General features: G+C 53.5%; 1 protein-coding gene across 2 annotated transcripts; it reads right to left on the bottom strand.

The window, feature by feature from the left end:
• Positions 1–4,295: 4,295 nt before the first annotated feature.
• Positions 4,296–13,021, bottom strand: CX3CR1 (C-X3-C motif chemokine receptor 1). Of its 2 annotated transcripts, XM_064169583.1 has the most exons (3): positions 12,942–13,021; positions 11,394–11,444; positions 4,296–5,894 (listed from the first exon to the last, which is right to left on the bottom strand). In XM_064169583.1, the coding sequence occupies exon 3, from the start codon at positions 5,878–5,880 to the stop codon at positions 4,816–4,818; it is 1,065 nt and encodes a 354-aa protein (XP_064025653.1). In that variant the 5' UTR covers positions 5,881–5,894; positions 11,394–11,444; positions 12,942–13,021; the 3' UTR covers positions 4,296–4,815. The 2 variants fall into 2 exon arrangements, with proteins under 2 accessions (XP_064025653.1, XP_064025654.1); XM_064169584.1 differs by lacking the exons at positions 11,394–11,444; positions 12,942–13,021 and adding an exon at positions 6,692–6,736.
• Between the last annotated feature and the right edge of the window lie 1,875 nt (positions 13,022–14,896).

Genomic DNA, 14,896 nt, shown 5'->3' with positions numbered 1-14,896 from the left:
TCAAGGATCATCCAGCTCCAACCCTCCTGCCATGGGCAGGGACACCTCACACTAGAGCAGTCTGGCCAGAGCCACATTCAGCCTGGCCTTAAAAACAGCCAGGGGTGTTCCTGAGTGTTCCTTTCACCACCTCCCTGGGCAACCTGTTCCAGTGTCTCACCACCCTCATGCTGAAGAACTTCTTCCTCACATCCAATCTGAACCTAACCCCCTCCAGCTTTGCTCCATTCCCCCCAGTCCTGTCACTACCTGACATCCTGAAAAGTCCCTCCCCAGCTTTTTTATAGCCTCCCTTCAGATCTTCAAAGGCCACAATAAGGTCTCCTTGGAGCCTGCTCTTCTCCAGACAACAGCCCCAGCTCTCTCACTCGGTCTCTAGAGGAGAGGTGCTCCAGCTCTCTGACCTTCCTCTTGGCCCTTCTCTGGACACCTGTGTTGGATATCAGTGTAACAAACCAACCCATGCAGGAGCAGTTGGTGAATGTTGGTTTTTTCCCATGTGTGAAGCCTGACACTGCAAAACCCAGCTCTTGGGGTTTGGGGGTGTGTTGAAACCCAAGCTTCTCACAGTGCTTCCCAAGTAAATTAGGAAGTTCTTGTTAACAAAGGCAGCAGAATTACTACCAGCTTCAGCAGAATCTCTGTGTGTGTGACAAGAGTCATTGAGTGGTGAGAAATTGTTCTCAGTTTTAGCTTTGCTCACTGGGTTTGCATTTCAGGACAGCAGCTCTGGAAGTCATAGGTTGTGGTTACAGTTCTGAGTGTCTTAGTAAAGAAGCTGATGTGCAGATGGCAAATCTTTGAGCAGGACTGGGTAAGCCCTCCTACAGAAAACATTGAATGAGATAGAAGGTGACCCAAGCTAGAAATGGGCAGATTCAGCCTGGATGTTAGGAAGAAGTTCTTCAGGATGAGAGTGGTGAGAGCCTGGAATGGGTTGCCCAGGAAGGTGGTTGAGGCCCCATGGCTGGAGGTGTTTAAGGCCAGGCTGGCTGAGGCTGTGGGCAGTCTGATCTAGGGTAGGGTGTCCCTGGGCATGGCAGGGGGGTTGGAACTGGCTGCTCCTATGTTTCTTGTTCATTCTGTTTCTCAGTGGGCCATGAGGTATAGTGGTGAGCCTGTTGAGAAAACTGGCAGTCAGCTTTTGTTAGTTCCTCAAACACTGACCCAGCTGGGGAGAGATTTATGCCAAGTGTCAGTGTGAGTCTCAAAAAGGAAAGAAGTTGATGGTGATGAAAACAAAACGAGATGCAGAGGTAGCTCACCACTCCTCAGACCCCCAAAGCCCAGTAACCCCAGCCTCCAGAGGCAGAAGTCTCCTCACTTCTCTCTGTTTTTACAACCCAATCCTCTTCAGTGGATGGATGTGACAAGTGTGCATGTGTGTGGGGAGGCATTTCCAGGTGGCAATCAGGCAGGGTTGGAAAGGACCACAAAGATCAGCCAGTTCAAACCCCCCTGCCATGCCCAGGCACACCCTACCCTACGTCAGGCTGGCCACAGCCTCAGCCAGCCTGGCCTTAAACGCCTCCAGGGATGAGACTTCCACCACCTCCCTGGGCAACCCCTGCCAGAAAGCTCTGGGCTTGCACCTTCCAGCCTGCAGACAGCACCTGGATGATATTAAAAGGTGCCTTTTACTCTCCCCACTCAGTAACTCAGCAGGACCTGAAAGATCAGATGGCCAAACCAAGTGAGCCACCTGAGCTTGCCTTGCTCAGCCTGGCAGTCTGCCCTCTTCAGCCTGTCCTGCAGCAGATGGCTTCTTGTTTGGTCTCCAAGTGCCTTCCTCTTTCTTTCTGCACATCTTGGCATTTCTTTAAAAAACCTCAAACAAAACCAGAGTGAAAAAATATCACTGCTTAAAAATACCACCTGCTGGGGGTGGGGGTGGGGACAGAGGCACTTGGTTTATCTCACTTGCTCAGGCAGGCTGCCCTGTGAGCAGTAGTTTAGTTTCAAGTGACACTTCGTGTTGCTCCTGGTCTAAGACAGGGAGCTTGCAGCCTGGAATCATGGAATCAGTCAGGGTTGGAAGGGACCACAAGAATCAGCCAGTTCCAACCCCCCTGCCATGCCCAGGGACACCCTACCCTAGAGCAGGCTGCACACAGCCTCAGCCAGCCTGGCCTTAAACACCTCCAGCAATGGGGCCTCAACCACCTCCCTGGGCAACCCATTCCAGGCTCTCTCCACTCTCATGCTGAATAACTTCCTCCTCACCTCCAGGCTGACTCTCCCCACCTCCAGCTCTGCTCCATTCCCCCCAGTCCTTTCACTCCCTGAGGGCCTAAAAAGTCCCTCCCCAGCTTTTTTGTAGCCCCCTTCAGATCCTGGAAGGTCACAAGAAGGTCACCTGAGAGCCTTCTCTTCTCCAGCCTGAACAGTCCAGTTGTAGCTGAAATTTAGCAAGTTAAGCATGTGGAATATATTTACACCTTGTAGTAGTGAGGCATTTTATGCAGAGGGACTGTAGAGTGTGCTGGATTTCAGTAGCAAAAGCTGGAGTAGTTAATAGTATTGAATTGCTGCATGTGGAGATTTGCTCCATGGAGAGGCTCTCCTCCAGGCTTGCTCAGAAACAAGGTGGTGCTAAGGTCCTGGAAGAAAGGACCTACTTCTCTCCCTCTCCATAGCAACTCTTTTGTGTCAGTTGGAAAGTTTCTTCATGTTTGCCAGTTCCAGCAATGTACAGAAGCAGAGCCCTGCTGGCATGGACTCATTTTGCAGGCTGGACCTTGAATTTTAGCCAAGCAGCACTACAGGCTGGGGACAGAGTGGCAGAGAGGGCCCTGGGGGTGCTGGTAGAGAGGAGCTGAAGATGAGGCAGCAGTACCCAGGTGGGCAGCAGAGCCAATGGCATCCTGGCCTGCATCAGGAGCAGTGTGGGCAGCAGGACAAGAGAAGTTCTTGTGCCCCTGTGCTCAGCACTGCTCAGGCCACACCTTGAGTACTGTGTCCAGTTCTGGGCCACTCAATTCAAGAGAGATGTTGAGGTGCTGGAAGGTGTCCACAGGAGGGCGCCAAAGCTGGGGAGGGTCCTGGAGCACAGCCCTGTGAGGAGAGGCAGAGGGAGCTGGGGGGATGCAGCCTGCAGCAGAGGAGGCTCAGGGCAGAGCTCATTGCTGCCTGCAGCTGCCTGCAGGGAGGCTGTAGCCAGGTGGGGTTGGGCTCTGCTGCCAGGCACCCAGCACAGATTTCCTTTGCTCTTGCACTGGGTGATGGCAGGAGCTTGCCAAGCAGGCCTCTGGGGAAGGACTCTCAGCTCTCTGATGTTTTCCACCCTCAGTGCATTGTCATTGTGAGAGCAAAAAGGCTGCTTGGAGGCTGTGGGCTGCACACAGCCTCTGGGACACATTGAATCTGGGTACACCTGGAGGTTTCCTGGGGAGCCAGCTGTGGTGGGGGAGACCACAGCATTTGAGGAAGGTTGTGGTAAGCAGCATTGGGAAGTGGTTGTTCTGTCCCAGAGCTGTTGTCTGTGATGGTACAGACACAGTTGGTGTTGGCAGAGCATGGGTGTGAAGCACATCCTTGCATCTTTTCATCCTATTCTCCTTACATCCTTACCATGCTCTGAGAACAATCCACAGCTGGCCTGTGCCAGGTGGTCCATAGAATGGTTTGGGTTGGAAGAGACTTTAAAGATCATCTAGTTCCATCTGCTCTGCCATGGGCAGGGACACCATGGCCTTAGAGGTCGATTCTCTGGTTCTGTGATACCCAGATGCAAGCCTCCAGCTCCAGTCTGTGCTGGAATCTGTTGCTCAAGCTGGCAGCTTGAGCAAACTCAGAAGAGCACTTGGGGATGTTTCACCAACTTTGGCCTTTGGCTCACGCCACAGCCATGGAAGTCAGGAGATGTGCCTGCTGGCTGGGACCAGCTCCAGCTCAGGGTCAGGAAGGAAGGGACAGGGACAGGCTCCGCTCACTTGTGCCCTGCGATAGGACAAGGGGCAATGGATGGAAGCTGCAGCACAGGAGGCTCCAGCTCAACATGAGGAGGAGCTTCTTTACTTCTTTAAGGGTCCCAGAGCCCTGGCACAGGCTGCCCAGAGAGGTTGTGGAGTCTCCTTCTCTGGAGCCTTTCAAGGCCTGTCTGGATGTGTTCCTGTGTGACCTGTGCTGTGACCTCTGGTCCTGCTCTGGCATGGGGGTTGGACTTGGGAGCTCTCCAAAGGTCCCTTCCGGCCCCTAACAGCCTGGGATCCTATGAGGTCCCTGATTATCGTGTGCTCTGGGCCCTGCCTGCAGTGCTGGCACTAAATGTGTGTTCACAAACAGCTCTCTCTCTCTTTTTTTTAACAGTAGGATTTTATTAGGTGTAGAAGCAGAGGTAAAACAGTTAATGCAGACCAAGCCCCCCCAGTCACCTCCATATGGATACAGAACAGCAAAGCCAAACCCCCTTGCCATCAAAAAGGTTCTCCTTTGCTGGCAGCCACCTGCCACTCACTGCAGCATGACTTTAGGTCTCTACATTTGTGCCCCACAGGCACACACACCAACATAGGTGTCAGTGATGAAACCCTTGAACAGCTTCCCTGGCCTTAGACTCTTTTTCTCCTGTTCTAGGCACAGGGGGCTGCTTTGGCCTCTCCCTCTCTGCTGCTTCAATTCCACGTTCAGCCTCCACTTACCCTACTGCTTTTGGTTCTGAAGTCTTCAGCAGTTTTGAGTAGGTAATGCTTAACAAGAGGCATGCCAGCGAGAGAGGGCAGCTGTGAAGTCTCTTGCGTGGGTAATGCCAATCTCTCAGGGGTGGCTAGACCTGCAGAAGACATCTTCTCATCCATTTCTGCTTGACAGAGCCTGTCAGAGGAAGACAGAGCCGTCCTGGTCGCTGGTGTTGAGGGTGACGTTGCTGTGCACGACGCTGTCTGTGTAGCTGGACAGAGAGGTGACCTGGTAGCGGCTGCAGGGCCCGCAGAAGCACAGGCAGGGGCAGTACTTCAGGCAGATAGCATGAAGGTACTTCCTGAATTTTTCCCCAGCAAAGGCATAGATCAGAGGGTTGAGGCAGCAGTGGCTGAACGCGATGGTCTCGGTCAGGTGCATGGCGTAGGCCAGCGCGCGGATTTGGCTGCAGCTTGTGAACACCTCGTAGTGGTTTAAGGTCTCTAGAAAGATCAGGACATTGTAAGGGGACCAGAAGAGGAAGAACACGATGACCACCACCAGGACCAGCCTTATGGCTCGTGCCTTTTTCTGGTTCTTGCAGCACAGCAGGGTCCTGATGATCCCACAGTAGCAGTAGCTTATGATGCAGACCGGGATGAAAAAGCCGACGGTGTTCAGCTCCACGTTGCACAGCACCAGCCAGATGTTCTCCAGCTGCGGGGGCAGGACAGCAACGCAGTCATTGTCTACCAGCTGGGAGAACACAAAATGTGGCACAGAAAGTAAAACTGCTGCTGCCCATACTCCACAGGTTACGAGGGAGCCATGTCTCACTGTTCTGGACTTGAGGGAATAGGTGGCCCGGACAATGGCCAAGTACCTGTCAACGCTGATAGCAGTGATAAAGAACATCCCCCCGAAGAAGCCAATGTAGTACAGAGAGGAAACAGCTGTGCAGGCAGCAGTCCCAAGGGTCCACCCACGCACCGTGTTGGAAGCCCAGAAGGGCAGGGAGATGACAAAGAGGAGGTCTGAGATGGCTAAGTTCAGGAGATAGATGTCGGTGATGCTTCTTTTGCTGCCTTCCTTCACGATGGCCAGAACGACCAGGAGGTTGCCTGCGAGGCCCAGAGCAAAGACTGCAATGTAGAAGATGGGCAGGAAGAGCTTGCCAAAGTCTTGGATGTCAGTCTTGTTGCAGGACAGAGCCTGCTCGTCGTAGGTGTACTCTGCTGTCGTTGCTGCCAGGGTGTCCGTCATGCTGAATGGGCTGGCTGGAGGCACCGTGGCAAGGGAAAGACTCAGGTAAGAGAGAGGCAGAGTGCTGGGAGACCTCACCGTGGCCATGCTTTGGGATTTGGGAGAGTCAGGTTATCTGTGGAGGTGCTGGGAGGTGCTAACCGAAGCCCAGACACTGCTGGTCCCTGTGCTCCCCTGCAAACTAACTCTTGAGGATGAGAGGAGTGTGATGGTTTGGGTGTTACCTGCCCTCCCCCCCCCCTTAAGAAATCACCCAGGCTAGACTCAGCTGAGCTGGAAAATAGAATGGAGCTTTATCTTTACAGCTTAGCACAAGATACAAGCAGAGAGTTACAATATATGTAGAAACAGACAAATCAAAGGTAATGCAGAAACACAGCAGCCCTCCCAGAAGCCAGGCTCCCCAGGAGGGGCCCCCAACCACCCTCCCACCACCACAGTCCCCAGGAGGAGCTCCCAACCACCCTCCCACCACCAGAGTACCCAGGAGGGGCTCCCAACCACCCTCCCACCACCAGAGTACCCAGGAGGGGCTCCCAACCACCCTCCCACCTCCCTTCCACCCCTCTGCCTTATCCCAGACTTTGCCTTACATGCAAGGTGAGTTTGGAGAATCATCTCCAAAAGCAGAAGCAGAAGGATTAGTTACATAGACAGCAGATTAGAGAGAGAAGGGAGGCAGCCAGAGCCAGAGAGAGCAACTCTGCTAGCTACATTTATGTTCTTGTTTTCATCCATCTCAGCAAGCCTATGAGTGCAGCAGACATCACCACTGGTTCCTTTTTGCAGCCTAGCATCTAATTCTTCTCACCAGAATATTCCAGCTAGCTTCAAACTAGCACGAGGAGGTAGCTGAGGAGTTCAAGGGCTGTCAAATGAGCTCCTGCTCGTTAGAAGAGCAGCAGAGGCAGAACAACATCTGAGTGAGCTGTGCAGGCAGTGCACTGCAGTGAGAGAACCCCAGAGCCTAGTGGGCAGTGCTTGGCAGGAAATGGTAGCCCACACGGAGCTGCTCATCAGTGTTTGGTGCTTCTCAGCACCCCACATGTTAGCTCCAGAGAGGAACTGTGGTAAGGTTGCCAGCTTGGCCGGCTCTGAGACAGTGCTTGCTGATGTTCACGGGCTCACAGAATATCAGGGGCTGGAGGGGACCCAAAGAGATCACCCAGTCCAACCTCCCTGCCAGAGCAGGACCATACAATCTAGCTCAGGGCACAGAGGTGTTGGGGAGCAATGCTTGCACTTGCACAACCTTTGGGAGCAAACATATCTTTGATGACAAAAATAATGAACACAATAATGATCAAAGGTACTGCACTTAGCAGGGTAACACTGGTATCCCAAGCACAGGCTGTGGCTTGCTTGCTGCCTGGCTTCTGGATTTCGTGTGTGAGCAGCCACAGGCTCATATCCTCCCACTGCCACTCTTCCTGCATGTGCAGTGCCCCCAGTTCTTCGTGAGCATTTACCTTCTCTGATAGCACTTTGCTCACTGTAAGCTGTGCTCAACAGGTGGGCTGCAAGCTCCAGAGGGCCTCCAAACCCCAGACCTGGTGATGAAGTTTTATTGCACCCTGAAGTGAGGCAATGTAGCTCTGCTTGGCCTCATCCTTCCCTGCCAGGCAGCCTCTGCCAGCCTCCCAAAGGGCACCACAGAGCACGTTAGGATCTCCTCGCTGGCAGCTCCAGCCCAGTTTTCTCTCTTGTGCTTAGGACAAGTGGTCACTTAAGGGACAAAGTAAACTGAAGTGCACAGAGGGCACTAGAGGAGGACTGCAAGGCATCCCCAGACATTTTTCCTTGCTGAGTGAAGGAAATAGTAGATTCACTTCTGCTTCTCATGGAACTCTCAACCTCTTTGCTCCCTCTCCAGATTTCCCCAGCGGTTTTCTCCCACAAACACTTCTGCTTTTAATCACATTTATAACTGTCTCAAAGACTACACTTTGCAAGACCAAGCCCCCTCTTTCTCAACCCAGCCATTCCCAGCAGCCAGATGTGCTGCATCTACTACACAGGGAAGTGAAATCATGAGAGATGCACAACCTCTTCTGAGCAACAGAAGCTGCATTTCAGCCTTCAAACAGCACTGGCATCAGGCTGGGTGACACAGGAGACAAATCCTCCTTATGCATCTGATCTTTCCAGTTGGCACTTCAGCCAAGTGCCACATGACAAGCTTTACTGCTCTGTGAGCAGTTTGCCTCTCTGTGATGCCTCTGCTGTCACCAGATGAAAAGAAGTTAGGGACTGGAGCACCTCTGCTACTGACTGAGGGAGCTGGGGTTGTTCAGCCTGGAGAAAAGGCTCTGAGGAGACCTAATAGCATCCTGCCAGTACCTGAAGGGGGGTACAAGAAGGATTGAGAGAGACTGTTTGCAAAGGCCTGCAGGGCTAGGACAAAGGGCAATGGCTTCAAACTAGAGGAGAGCAGATTCAGGTTGGATGTTAGGAACAAGTTCTGCACCATGAGGGCGGTGGAACACTGGAACAGGTTCCCCAGGGAGGTGCTTGAGGCCCTATCCCTGGAGATATTCAAAGGTTAGGCTCAACAAGGCTCTGAGCAGCCTGCTCTAGTTGAGGATGCTCCTGCTGTGACTGCAAGAGGGTTGGGCTGGATGACCTTTGGAGGTCCCTTCCAACCCAGACCATTCTGTGATGCCATGAAGAGGACCAAACCCTTACCAGAGGGTCATGGTTCAGACTTGCAGGGTGCACTGACAGAAGCCTTCAAGCCTCAGAGAATACTCACAGTTTAGTCATCACTTCTGGGCAAGGCTGCCTTACAGGCTGCTCTCATGCCAGTCAGTGTGCTCTGCACATGCTGAGCCGCCCAGAGCTGCACCCTGCTGATTCAACTGGCCCAGGGAAGCTGCAGGCTTGGTGGCAACCCCTGTGAAAACCTACACCCTCGTGTGTGCCTCTCTCGCCTTTAGCTCTCAGCTGCCACCACCCTGCCCTTTTGCTTCTCACTTTTGCAGCTGCTTCTCCCTGCCTGGTGATTCTCAGCAAGGTCATAGCCATGTGTTTGGGTAGCTCCCTGTGAAATGTTGTAGCTGCTGGTGGCACTTCTCACACGTTAAAAAAGATGTTGAAGGGAATGAAGCAGAACTGGGTGAAAACCAGCAGGAGAGATGCAAGTCTTAATAGTGCTGTGGGTGAAACTCTTAGCAATCCTGGTGCCAGGCAGCTACCACAGAGTCACCAGAGTGCCACAGACACCTCTAAATATGATTTGGAAGATACCCAAGGCGAAACTTAGACTTGCAGGCAATGCACTGAGCAGGGGTGGGGCCCAGTTCCCAGCCCTGCACCCAAGTGGTGTGCCCTTAGCCACCTGCTCTGAAAGATAAGCTCTGTTCTTAGGGTCTCTGGAGTTGCATGGGCTTGTGTTAGATAACTGAGGTCAAAAGCAGGCCCAGCCCAGCAGATGCAGCCACTTGAAATGTTAAGTGTCAGTCATTTACTGAAGCCTGAAGTGAGGACATGTTCTGCCCAGTTCATCCCTGGAAGCAGCTGGCACAATGGCATCCTTGGAAAGCAGGAAGCAAGGTGAAAGCTGCTGGAAACTGACCTCAGCCTCGGGCAAAACGACCTTTAAACTGCAAAGGGGGAGAGCATGGCTACTGCTGCTACTGCTTTGGAGGAGGGAAGCTTCAGTTTGGACTTCTGGTGTGATTGCAAGGCTGGCAGAGGACATTGCACAGCAGAGCTGCAGCTTGGGCTTGCACCGCCTGCTGCTTTGCCTGACACATCTCTGCAGCCCAGAGCAGCACAAGCCCAGCAAAGCACTGCAGTGGGATTTGGGCTGGGCAGCTGTCAGGTCTCAAAGCCAGCCAGCTGTGGAGGAAGCTTCAGCAGGCTCTAAGAGTACTGCTTGTACAAGGTCTGTGGGAATGACAGGCTGAAAGCCAAAAGCTCTTCAGTGTTTTTGTCACTGCAGACAGTGTGAGAGTCAGAGCTGGCAAGGGGAAGTGCTAAGGGACATTGACTCAGGTAGATCTGACTCATCTGGGGCTTCTTGGGTGATTCATGATGGCTTTGATGTACCCAACATGAGGTGTTTGGGAGTTTGTAACACAGACCATGTCTCAAGAGTGCAGGCACATCTGCTGGGAAACCTGGATGCTGAAAGAGAATCACAGAATCAGGCAGGGCTGGAAGGGACCACAAGGAGCAGCCAGTTCCACCCCCCCTGCCGTGGGCAGGGGCACCTCACACTGGAGCAGGCTGCCCATAGCCTGGCCTTAAACACCTCCTGGGATGAGGTTTCCACCACCTCCCTGAGTAACCCCTTCCAGGCTCTTAGCACTCTCATGGTGAAGAGCTCCTTCTTAACATCCAGTCTGAATCTCCCCATTTCCAGCTTTGCTCCATTCCCCCCAGTCCTGTCACTCCCTGAGAGCCTAAAAAGTCCCTCCCCAGCTTTCTTGTAGGCCCCCTTAAGGTACTGAATGGGCACAACTTGCCAGCCAGCTGCCAGCCAGACGTCCCAGCAAGGAAGTGCAATCCCTGGCTGCTGGAAGAGGTGCTTAATGGAAAGGAACTTCACCACTGCAGAGCTTGGTAGCAGGGCTGTAGGCAGACTTGGAGGGCAGTTGATGGCACTCTTACTTGTGTTAATCACCTTTCTGCTTTAGCCACACCAGAAACCAAGGCATGGGACTTCAAGCCAGAAGCATGACGTGGCTGATGGTCTCTCTGTCAACTGAAGGTCTCAGTCTGAGAGCTAGGTTTAGGCCAGAGCAGCTCAGTGGCAGAGCTCAGCAGGGGAGCAATGGGTGAAACTCTACAGCTCTTGATCAGCAGGGAGGCAGAGAAATTGGGGCACACTCATCTTACCAACCATGGCCCTGTTTTGGTAAGCAACAACTGGAAAAGCTGAAAGCAGCTTTAGAACTCTGGCCCTAAGGAGGTCAGAGCCCTAAATATCCATATCAGAGGCAATGCATTTAGGGCCTGACAGTGTGGTTCAGACTCCAGTGTCTGCCCTGGACCTTAAAACTGAGCTTCAAACACATCACGGAAATGGTTCTGAGATGTTCATCTGCGGCTCTCAGGTTGCAGTTTGAGATCTTGGTCCTGTGACCAGATCCAAGAGTCCTCTGCAGAGCCTCTGCAAGCTGAGATGGTTTCCAGGCAGTGTCCTGCCCCCAGGGACTGGCCTGGGGATGGGAAATTAGGGAAAGAGTCTGCCAGCCAAAGAGCAGTGTTCATTCCTGTCCTCAGGGAGACTGGGGAGCTCTCTAACACCCCTGCCCAGAGGCAGTGGCAGTGCTGGGCAGGCAGCAGCTGCCCTCCCAGGAGCTGCCCACAGAGCAGTTGGTGTTTGGGGTTGCCACCTGACTGGATGGTGCCTGCCAGGCCCAGGAGTTTCTTGGGCACTTCGTTTCACAGGTATTTCCTTTGGCCTCTCAGTCCCCGTCCTCGGAGCAGTTCTGCTTGCACTGCTGCCCCTGCCTCTGCCTTGTTTTAGCTGCACAGCTGAGCACTTGGGTGGTGCTTTCTCTTACCTGCTCCTCCTCAGTATTTCTTGAGTGGCATCCAGGTGTCTCTGGTGTCCTCTGTTGAAGGGACAGAGCAAACAGTCACTGTGTGCACTGTTTGTGCCTGTTTACGGTTACCACTGGCTCTGTCCTCTCCCCACCTCTGCCGTGGTGCCTGTTTCCTTCCTGCCTGGGTTGCTGTTATTGAGAAGCTCAACTGCTGAGGCATCCCTTGAAAATCTGAGCAGGCTCTCTAGAGCTGGGAGATCTCTTGATGGGAGGTCACCTTCTGCATCCTGGGGGGCATTAAACAGAGTGTGTCCAGCAGACCAAGGGAGGTTCTCCTCCCCCTCTACTCTGCCCTGCTGAGACCTCATCTTGAGCACTGCCTTCAGTTTGGGGCTCCCCAGTTTCAGAGGGACAGGGATCTGCTGGAGAGAGTCCAGGGGAGGGCTATGAAGATGATGAGGGTACTGGAGCACTGCCTGATGTGGAGAGGTTGAGGGACCTGGGGCTGCTTAGTCTGGAGAGAAGACTGAGAGAGGATTGAATCAATGTTTATAACTATCTGAGGGCTGGGGGTCAGGAGTGGGGGGACAGGCTCTGCTCACTGCTCCCTGGGATAGGATAAGCAGCAATGGATGGAAGCTGCAGCACAGGAGGTTCCAGCTCAACACAAGAGGGAACTTGTTGACTGGAAGGGTCCCAGAGCACTGGCACAGGCTGCCCAGAGAGGTTGTGGAGTCTCCTTCTGTGGAGCCTTTCCAGGGGCTCCTGCTGCCCAACCCCTTGCAGCTCACTGCAGTTGCTGCCTTGGCCCACGTAGGGTTTGCAGCAGCAGCAGCAGCAGCAGGGTTTTGGAAGCACTGTTCCTGGGGCTGTGTTTGTGTCACACAAGCACTCCATGGCTTGCTGCCATCCTGTTACCCAAAACAAACCAGCAGACATCTTTGTGCAACAGCCTTGCTCTGGGTGGGTGAGTCACAGAGACCTGCAGCACTGTGCTCATTCTGAAGGTTGAGCTTCCAAGCATCTCGAGTTTCTGCCATCCTCTTGCTGGTGTGTGCCCACAGGACACTTTCCAGTTGTCTTTCCCAGATTTTCTGGCTTGGGCTGTCTTGCAGTGTCATTGATGCTGCAGATGCTCTCACTGACCACAGCTGACAGCAAGCAGTGCTGGTGAGCTGTGCCATCCCTGCAGGTATCTACCAAACCCTCCACCTAGGGAGGCAGCAGGGCTGCAGTTTCTGGGCCAGTGCTGCACACCACTCAGCAGGCTGCATTTTGCTTTAACCCTGGGGACTTGTAGCCAGCCTGAGGCTTTCTCCTACCATGAGGTGCCACAAATAATTGGTGATCAAGGAAAATTTCTCTGCCCTGGTCCCTTTTGATTGATAAAGGCATTCCCTTTTCTCCTGTCACAGTTTGTAAGCGTTACCTGTGCCATCCTTGCCCAAATCAAGTACAACTTAGATCCCAAGCACTAAACAGTGAAGAGTTTCTTTAAGTCCATGAGGCACCGTTGCTGCTCACCTCCCTCTGTAAAACCATAGGTAAAATCAAGTTGTCTCTTACCTTAATTCATAGGTGCCTTGAGAAGCAGTGTTTCCCTCCAGCAGAGCCTGCTCAGATGTCAGTGTATATTTCCTCTTCCCTGCTGCTCATGCCTGCCCAATAAACATGTGAACTATGGCAGGGCAGCTTCCTGGGCTGAGCTTCAGGGCTCAGCTGAGAAAGTGTTCATGTGCTCTGCCCTGGTCCTGCTGGCACCTTTTGAAACTCTGAGGCAGCCACTCTGAGGGGCAGAAGTGCTTACAGAGGGCAGGGCTTGAGCAGGAGGTAGAATGCCTCCCATTCAGTGTATGACCCTCACCCTTGGTTTAAATTGGACATTAGGAACAAGTTTTTCCTGGAGAGAGTGGGCAGGCACTGGAATGAGCTGCCCAAGGAGGTGCTGGAGTCATCCACCGTGGAGGTGTTTAAGGCTGGTTTGGATGTGGTGCTTGGGGCTGTGGTTTCAGGTGCATCTTGTAGAGTAGGGTTCTAGGTTGGACTTGGTGACCCTGAGGGGCTTTGCCAACCTGCCTGTGTCTGTGATCCTGTGATCCTCTTTAGCCTGTGCAGAAGGAGATATTTTTGGTTGGCACAGGGTGATGCAGTGGATGGAAATCCAAGTCTGATATGCTAGCAGGGGCCTTGGATGGTGAGGATGTAGGGTGCAGCACAGAGGTGTACAAGATGGGAATGGATGGGGCACAGGCTGGAACTGGGGACTCCCCCAAGCTGTCCACACCTTGCTGATGGTCAGTGAAAGAAATACAGACCTGGAGCTGGCAAAACTGAGCTCAGTGCTAACAGGCAGAACAAAGTAGTATCTAGGATACATAAGGGGCACTGCATATAGGCACATGGGTGTAACATGAGGTTGCTGACCAGCAGAAATACGGAAGCATGTCAGGAGACACAAAAGCAAGCCCAAGCAGCTCCTAGAGGGTTAACTAGCACCAAGACTGCTGACAGCTGTGAAATGCCCAGGAATTTCCCCATGTTGCAGGGAGGAGGATCAGAAGCCACCCCACATAGTAGCTGGGAGTGAGAATGGCACCTGGGCCACTCACACCACAGACATCCTGCTTGTGGCAAGCAGCTTGAGCGAGAGAGAGAGAGAGGCTGCCTGTGGCATTGCCGCAGAGCCTATGGCAGGACACCCTCTGGTGCCTGTAAGCAGCGGGTGCAGACCTAGCAGCACAGAGCACCCTTGGAATCACTGCTGCTCCCTGGATCTATGGCACAGGTGGCTTCATCCTCCCTTCCTGGGCTCAGGGCATCTCTGCTTGCAGCTCACTGAGGGCACTTCATGCTCCTTCTGTGGGGAAAGCACTGTCCAGAAGAGCTGAGATGTCAGTGGGCATCAGTGGCACAGGCCACTGGCACCTTGTGCCCTGAGGAGTGACAAATGCCCCTTTCAAGGTGATCATGGCAGTGGGAAGCCCTGTCTGAGGGCAGCACAGGAGCAAGGCAGACTGGTCACCAGCCCTGGTGGGAGGGTGTCAGTGGCACTCCCTCTTCAAAGAGAGGTGGCAGTGGGAGAGGGAAGGAGGAGGCAGGTGCCTAGGGTCTGCAGAGAGGGCTGCAGCTGCATCCAGGGTGCCAGCCTGCAGGCAGCACAGAGCCTGGGTTTTGGTGTCGCTCCTGCTGGCAGCAGGTCCCAGGCCTCGAAGGTGCCCCAGCCTCACCTGCCTGCTCCTTGGCCTCACAGAGCCACTCACAGTGTTGCAGTGGAGGGCAAATGTGAGGTACATGTCTGTAAACTGCTCTTCTGCACTGGCACTGCAGAGCCAGAGCTGCCAGGCTACAGCAGGGTCCTGCTCTGCAGCAGGGCAGCAGGCATCATCCTGGGGATCCTTTTTGGTATAGGTCTAGAGCTGGGAAATGCTTTTCTTAGTCACCAGTTTCACACTTTGGGCACCTGAGGTGTGCTTGGCTGCAGCAGGGCAGAGAGGGGCAACGCTGGGGGCAAAAGCACCAGC

This window comes from Pogoniulus pusillus, chromosome 32 (genome assembly GCF_015220805.1).
Source record: "Pogoniulus pusillus isolate bPogPus1 chromosome 32, bPogPus1.pri, whole genome shotgun sequence".
NCBI lineage: Eukaryota > Metazoa > Chordata > Aves > Piciformes > Lybiidae > Pogoniulus > Pogoniulus pusillus.
The sequence above is the reverse complement of the archived record's forward strand: the minus strand, read 5'-3'. Positions and strand labels throughout refer to the sequence as shown.